Source organism: Cervus canadensis, chromosome 16, assembly GCF_019320065.1.
Source record: "Cervus canadensis isolate Bull #8, Minnesota chromosome 16, ASM1932006v1, whole genome shotgun sequence".
In the NCBI taxonomy this organism is placed as follows: Eukaryota; Metazoa; Chordata; class Mammalia; order Artiodactyla; family Cervidae; genus Cervus; species Cervus canadensis.
In genome coordinates, this window is record NC_057401.1 from 57,139,757 (window position 1) to 57,147,727 (window position 7,971).

Sequence of the window (7,971 nt, forward strand, 5' to 3'; positions counted from 1 at the left end):
CAGGTGAGTTTCTGTAGGCAGCAGAGTTAACCCACTCTGCCAACCTCTGTCTCTTCGTGGACATACTTAAACCTTTGACCCTGATTGGTTCCTGATCTGGGGCTCACAACTGCCTTTTTGTGCTGTTTTATTTCCCCGGGTCCTTTGTCCCTGCCTCCCTGTGGGCCGCCCGGACACGTGTCAGAGCTGTTTTCATCACCGGTTTTTGAGCCCGTCTCTGAACACCTCTTCCTGCAGTCACTCCCGGCAGTGGTGTGTGTGGGTTCCGTGGGCTGCTGTCTCAGTGGGCTCAGCGCCCCAGGGGGTGTGCGCCCTGCGGCTGGGCAGGTGGATGTCGGGCCCTGGCTGGCCCTGTGCTGGCACGCAGGCTGGGCCATCCCTCTGCTCAGCACTGTGTCTGGGGCCCGGGAGGGGAAGGGTCGCCGAGGACTCTGCCCTGGCCTCCACCCCCAGGGCCAAGGCCTGGCCGGCCTGCCTCCCTTCCCCTCGCAGGGCCTCCTGGCCTTGTGTGGTGTGTCTGCGGTCTCCATCCGCATGGAGCAGGATGGGGAAGCACGTCCACCCGCTGTCCAGGACGCAGGGACCATGCCGCTCACACACACATGGGATGGGCGACACCTGGGCCCTGGAAGCGACCACGCTTGGCTCAGTCTGGCCTGGAAGTGGGACAGGATGACCCAGAACAAACAGGGGGGTGGGGTGGGTGTGACAGGCAGCCCCAGAGTGGCCCGGGCCAGGGTGGGGTGGGCTAGCACTCCTGGAGGGGCTGGGAGGAAGGCTGTGGGGCCCAGCGGGGCCCCTCCCACCCGGCCCGGGGAAGGGTCAGCTCGCCAGCTCAGAGCCCACGGCTGGACACCAGGCACCTGCCAGATCCCTGCAGAAGTCTTGCCCGGCAGCAGTGTCACGTGACTGCAGGGCCACATGGCCCCCAGTGACCCCTGCCCCCAGGCAGCCTGGCCGAGGGAAGGCTCAGCAGGGCTCCGCATGGGGACGCGGCCTGCTGGCTTGCCCTGTCCCTCACGCGTCTGAGTGGTGGCCAGAGCCCGGGCCGAGTCCCTGAGGTCAGATGCCAGGGCCTGCGGACCAGAACGCGTGGGAGGATCAGCTGCCCCCAGCGTCCGGCTCAGGACACTTTCGGGACAGTGGCTGCTCCTCCCCGCAGCCCTGGGCTCCGGGGGCTCCCCGTATGGACCTGCCTTCCTCGGTGAGATCTGATGACCCGGGAGCTGCCCGCCCGACGTCATGAGCACCCAGGAGTGCCGCGCGTCCCTGCTGGTGAGGCCACGAAGGGGGCCTGAGCCCGTGGCTGGTGGGGGCGGGGGCCCCGGGGCGGGTGTGTGAGCTGTGCCCTGGACTCTGGCCCAGTCCCTGTCACAGGTGCTGGGCGGCGCCTCCCTGAGAGGGGCCGGGGTCCTAGCGGTCACTCTGCAGTCACTGCGCCTCCAGGGTGCTGGCCGCCTCCCAGAGCCCCGGGCACTCAGACCCCTCAGCCTGCCCCGCCCCCGGGCCCCCGGGGAGGCGGCCTTCATGGGGGAACTGGTCCTGCAGCCACGAGTCCCACGCAGCTCCTGAGTCTGCAGCAGGCGGTCGCCCGGCAAGGGTGAGCTGATGCTTCAGGAGGAGGGCCGACCGCGCTGCGGGGAGCAGGTGGGGCTCCCGCGGACCCTGCACGGAGCGGGGCCGCCAGACGGGAGTCGTGCCTCCTCGGGTCTCGGTGCTCCTACCGCCCGAACACACGGAGCGCGGAAGGCGATGGCCCCACTGATGTGCGGAAGGATAATTCTTTACACCGAGCTCTCTGGCAAAGTGAGCCTCTAGCCTCTTAATTTAAACACTTTCCGAGGAATCAATACTGTCTGCCGGGGGGAGAGAAGAGCCATCACCCAGAGCGCATCAGTCCAGTTCAGTTCAATCGCTCAGTCGTGTCTGACTCTTTGTGATCCCATGACCACAGCTCGCCAGGCCTCCCTGTCCATCACCAACACCCAGAGTTTACCCAAACCCACGTCCATTGAGTCGGTGATGCCATCCAGCCATCTCATCGTCTGTCATCCCCTTCTCCTCTAGCCTTCAATCTTCCCCAGCATCAGGGTCTTTTCCGATGAGTCAGCTCTTCTCATCAGGTGGCCAAAGTATTGGAGCTTCAGCTTCAGCATCAGTCCTTCCAATGAACACCAAGGACTGATCTCCTTTAGGATGGACTGGTTGGATCTCCTTGCTGTCCAAGGGACTCTCAAGAGTCTTCTCCAACACCAGAGTGCATCCCCCGCCCGCAATCAGTCACCCTTCTCCTCTTTCTGTCTGGACACGCACGCGTGTGGCTTTCAGACGTGAGGATGTCGAGGCGGGGTGAGGGGACAGTGGCGTGTGTGCAAGACTGCCTCCTTCGTTGTGGGAGAGCCTCTTGGAGGAAGTGTGGGGTGGGGGCAACACGCAGAAACCACGCTTCAGGGCCACAGCTGTCCTGGGGCAGCGAGGGTCTCCCCCCCCCCCGGCATGTCACCCGGGATCCTGGTGGTGGCCGAGGCCGCCTGTGGGGCGCAGGGGAGATGGGGTGACCCCAGGGCGCCACGTCCGCCAGTCTTGGGCACTTGAGCCGCTGCGTCCGCTGGTCACAAGGGCCAGGACCACCAGCTCCGGCTGGGAGCCCGTCCTTGGCAGACAGCCCACCCCAACTTCCCGGGGGTCATACTGCCTCTCGTTTCTCCATAAGGATCAAGGACTGGAGTTGTTAAGACTGCGAATGGACGGGGTGCAGAGGTCAAGCTCCTCATGAATGCGGACAGCCCGAGAACAGCGGGGGGCGGGGGGGGCGGGTCGCGGGGGCCGGGTCTGGAGCACAGACCGTCCCCGTCGGGACCCCTCCGCCTGCCAGCCTGTGTGGAGCTGGGGGCCAGGGCGCCCCGAGTCTGGGAGAATGGGGAACAGGCCAGCGAAGGTGCTTCAGAAACAGATGCCCAGCCGGGGGCAGGAGGGGACAGAAGGGACCCCAGGGAGCAAAGATGTCCCGGGTAGGGAGGTGTCTCCTCTGAGGACACGTCACGCCGAGAGGCAGGCCGTGCTGCAGGGGCCGCCGGGCGGAGGGCGCTGCTCACCTCCCCAGAGCACCCTGCCTCCCCTCCTGTGGGTCCTTCCATTTTACCCCCCAGGAGTGAGGAAGACAGAAACACCTGTTCCTTTGGACTCAGGAGGTCTCACACGTGGGGGACGCTTCAACTTCAGACTTTCACTTGGGTCGCATTTGCACCCCCTCCCGCCCCCCAAAACCTGTCATCCTATGATCCTTGAGAGTTTTACTGGAAACAGATATTAAGTTCACTGTAACAAGCTCAGGAAAGACAGCCGTCTGTGGGTTAGTGGTCTCTGGAGAGGGTTAGACGCTGGGGCCTCCATCGAGCTGGGCTTCCCCCGAAGGGCTCTCCACCTGCTCTCACAGCCGCCGAGATGGGCGGGGGCGCCTCAAGCCCCAGGAGAGAGCCTCCCGGGGCTGGGCTGGGGGTGCGGGGGCACCAGGCAGCGGCCTTCCCCGCCCGGCCTCCCTGTTCTGGTCCCAGAGGTGCCCCCTCCCACCGCCGCCCAGAACAGCTGGCTGAGCGTCGTCTGCGGCGGGCACCCGGTAAGGAGCAGGGGGACGAGTGCACACCGGCCCTTCTCCAGGGAGGCAGGTGCAGGGACCCTGGCCCCCCGACCCCAGGCGTGGACGCCCTCGGCCAGCCTGAGGATGGGCCGCTGGATGGTGCCAGCCCCGGCCTGTCCACCAGGGGGCAGTGGTGCCTAACCATGGCCGCCCTCCCCTGCGGGGCAGCCCCTGGGCTGGGACCGTGGAGTGGGCAGCCCTTGCAGCGGCTGACACCCTGACCCGTCCAGGCAGGGAGGCCCAGTCCTCCCGGAAGTGATGCTGCCCACCTGGGAAGAGGGAGGGAGGGTCGGGGTCGCGTCCTGTGGGCTTGGCTCCATTCCGCGGACAGAACCACCGAGGTCCCTGCAGCAGGCTGGCTGTGGCCTTGACCCCAAGACTGGTGCCATGTCCCCTGGTCCCTGCTCTGCTGTCCTTCAGCTCAGACATCCTTCCGAAGCCGTCTGGCAGGACGTGCTCTCCCTGGGGCAGGAGGGGAGGGTTTCCTCTGGCCAGCAGAAGCAACATGTCCAGTCCAGTGGGTGGTCAGTGGGGAGGCGATTGCAGAGAAACAGCCGGTGAGGAGCTGGGCTTCCGTGTGGGCGTGGCCACCCGCCTCGGGCACCTGCTTACCGGGGGTGGTGATGGGCCTGGCCTAGAAAGGACCTCGCCAGGCCGGGAGCCCCCGATGTGAGGAGGTCCCTCCCGCTGGACGGGCGAGGAGGCAGCAGGCTGACCTGCTCCTGCTTTCGCTGACCGCTCAGCACGTCCTCTTGGTGTTTCTTGTAAGACAGAGCCGCTGACACAGATTCTCAAGGTGTCCAGCTTGGAGGGTGGGGGCAGCTGGGATGGAGTCTGGTGCCCGGCGGCCCTGCGTGGCTGACGGCTGGGCCCTCCCGCCTGGCAGGCACCCTGTCCTCATGCTAAACTGCGCCAGGCTCCTCAGAGGCTGATATCAGTATTACAGTACTAATTTATTAGACACGGAGAGATTTTTAAATTTCATTTTTGTGCAGTTATTTAAAATTTAAAACGATAACGTCTGACCCAATTAAATTTCAGCTGATCACTCTCCAAATGCACAGTCTTATAAAATATAAATGAGGAATCTTAAGAACTCTTATAACAACTTAATTTCCGTGTAGATGATCTGCTTTTGGGGTTGTCTAGGCATAAAGCAGAGCTTAGGAAATGCAGAAAGAAGACAGAAACTAGGCTGATCTGATTCTGAAAATTATCTCAACTATCTCACTATCTGGGACTGTATCATGTATGTCAAATTCCTTCTGTTTTGTAATAACAAGGCTTTTTTATTTGGCCTTTCTCTTGGGGGATTTCTGGCCTTTTCATAATTTAGAGGCTCCAGCGGAGACAGCCTGTTTTTCCAGCCTCTGGGCAGGTCCCCGGGAGGCTGGTGGGGCGGCCAGCCCTGCCCCATCCTGCCCTGGGCACTGTCTCCCCACTGGTTTGCATGTAGACCCTCCAGCCTGCCGACCTCCAGCAGCGAGCCTCCCTTCCCAGAAACACAGCTTGCGTGGCCCCGCTAGAGGGCCTGGAAACCCACCTGGTCCCACCAGGCTGGACGGTCAGCACGGCCACCACCCAGACACTCGACGAGACGCTGGGCAGAGCTGGCCTGCTGTGACTGATCAGAGCAGGACCAGAGACCTGCCAGGGTGGGGCCTCCACGCGAGTCCACGCGCCCCGTCTGGGTCATGTGTCTCGTAGAACCTCCTCTATTGGGCAGCTGTGGTGTCACGTGGTCCAGACGCTCAGAGCTGGAGCGTCCAGTGGGGGTGGACATGGGACCCAGGGCCACAGGATCGGGGTGGCCCTGGGTGTGGGGAGGGGCAGTGTGAGGGTCCCCGAAGACAGCAGGGGTCCCGTCGTTCAGAAGATCGGAGGTCTCAGCGCTGGAAGGAGTCGGTCCTCTATGTCCCGATGATGACTTGATTGGAACACCCAGGAGCCTCAGTTGCCGACACGGGGTCTGGGGAGCAAGTCCCGCTCGGGATGCAGTCGCGGGGGCCATGGCCGGGCCGCCGCTGCCCTGCCTGGCTCTGGGGCACCAGCCCTGACTTTGCACGTGAGTCCCCTGGAGGCTCAGGCAGGAGCCCAGTGACATTTAGCTGCCATTTCACATGGGCTGTGCGGTCACGTGCCCCTGACGTGATGGGTAGGTCGGGGGGAAATGGATGGGGCTTGGCCGGGGCCGGGTGCGGGACTCACCGTGTGAGGGCTGTGGGCATCAGGCCCGGGTCCCCTTGCAGGGGAGACCCCCGTGTCTACAGCATGGGGACCGGCAGCATGCGGTGGTCCTGGGCCTGCTTGTCTCTGCCCCGGGCATTCTGGTCCCTGTGACCAGCCGTCTGGGCAGCTGCTGGGCGGCCAGCAGACGTGGGGGTCTGAGCCCCCCACCCCCCACCTGGGCCAGAGCCCCTTCGTTGGGCTGCTGTGCAAACTGAAGCTTTAGGTCAAATCTAGTCTGAGACAGTTTGTCTGCTGAAAGGACACTGGAAAGCTGCCGTTCCATTTCATTTTGCTTTTATGGCTTATAAAAGGCAAGAAGAGAAATCGTTGGTAAGACCGATGGTCTTGACCTCAATGCTGAGACAGAGGAGGGAACGGCTACGTGGAGGAACACACCTGGACTCTCCCCGGCAGCGCTGCGTGGACGCGTGTGTCCTGAGAACACGGTCACAGAGGAACTGACGGCAGATACTGTGGACGCAAGAGGCACCTACTGCCCTGGGTCAGCTGCGGTCAGCGAGGGGGCAGGGGGCGGACTGATGGGGGGCCACCCTGAGTGCCGTGGAGACGCTCGGGGCGCCCCGGAAGTTTAGATGTGGACGCAGCGGGATGGCCGGGGGCCGGGCGGACGCCCAGGACGCCCCTGGTAACAGTCCCTGCCAGGGCAGAGCCTGGCCTGCGTGGGAGGCGACCGTGCCCAGGGGGTCCACAAGCTCTCTTTCCGCCCCTCCCAGACCAGGAGGGACACGGCCCGCCTCCTCGTCTGTCCTGACCCAGGAGGACCACCCCCCCGAGGACCTGTGTGCTCTGCTGCCGGCCGCTCCCCCGCCCCGACCCCGCCCCGGCCCCGGCCCTTCCACCTGCTGGGCCTTCCTGGCCGTCTGGACTCTGTGTGCTGCCCGCTCGGCCACAGGGGCCAGCCCCCAGGGCCGCGGGCCGTGGCGCTGGCCCCGGATGGCAGGACGTGCTTCAGGGCCTCTGCCTGCGCGCTGGTCTCTGAACACGTGGATGGGTCGCATCCCAGGGGACGTGGGCTCGCGAGGGCGGGCTGCCTGCTGTCCCTCAGCCCCGGACCGTCCACAGGGGACGTGTCTCCAAGGTGGGCTTCTCAGCACCCCCCACACACCTGTCACGTCCACCCTCCCTCCACAACCCACGCCAACACCTAACTCTCCCCAGCCTCAGATGTGTCAGCTGCCCGCCAGCTCGTCTCCTGAAGGAACTCTGTCCTGAGATGACCGCGGTCATCCTCTCCCGCGTTTCTGGCTCAGCGGCCGCCTGTGCCGAGCCCGGGGTCTGGGGGCTGAGAACCAGCTCTCGCAGAGGCTCCCTCCGGCGGGCACCTGCTCGTCTGCGCCCAGCTGAGTCCTCCAAGGAGGGAAGGCATGCAATGTGGACCTGACGCAGGTGAGATTCTGTGCAGTGTCGGCGGGGGCCCTGGCTGGAAGGATGCGAAGGGCCTGGGATGACCTGGGGGCTCCCGAGGAGGAGGGGGCAGAGGAAGGGGAGTGGGGCCGGCTCTGGGTCCCCAGCCTTGACTCCAGCCGAGAGACGCGTGCTCCGTGGGGGCTGCCGACCGGGATCCAGCGGGTCTCTGGGGCCCTGTGCGGACCCAGCATGCTAGCCCTCCCAGATGAGCGATGCCTGGGGCTTACCTGCCGCCCAGCGTCCGCCCCGGCGCCCCGCCTCCCACTGCTGGGGCCCTGTGGGCCGGCGCTGTGCCCACTCAGGGCTGCCGGGAGCTCCACTGCGTGAACGTGAATCGTGCTGGGCACTTAGGTGGAAAGACATCCTCGTCTGTTAGGCGTTGGCCCTCCCATCCAGCATCTCTGATGGATGGTCTCTGCTCCTCACATACGATGCTCCCTGTCTTCCCGGCTTTAGCGGTCCCTGCGCTCCACTCTTCTGTCTGTTTGGTATTATCAAGAATTTTAAAATTCCCTTTGTTCTCCTCTGTCAGCTGTTCTGGTTCTATTTTTGGCTGTCTTTTTAATGACTCCCCTGGGGGTTGGTAAAGAATCCCCCTTGCAATGCAGGAGACCTGGATTCAAGCCCTGGGTTGGGAAGATCTCCTGGAGAAGGGAAAGGCTACCCACTCCAGTGTT

The 7,971-nt window shown here is 64.1% G+C and overlaps 1 protein-coding gene across 1 annotated transcript; it reads left to right on the forward strand.

The window, feature by feature from the left end:
• Positions 1-5,811: 5,811 nt before the first annotated feature.
• On the forward strand, positions 5,812-7,714 carry LOC122454318. The gene is made up of 4 exons (XM_043488694.1): positions 5,812-6,013; positions 6,281-6,378; positions 6,520-6,965; positions 7,046-7,714. The coding sequence occupies exons 1-4, from the start codon at positions 5,812-5,814 to the stop codon at positions 7,266-7,268; spliced, it is 969 nt and encodes a 322-aa protein (XP_043344629.1). The 3' UTR covers positions 7,269-7,714.
• Positions 7,715-7,971: the final 257 nt, after the last annotated feature.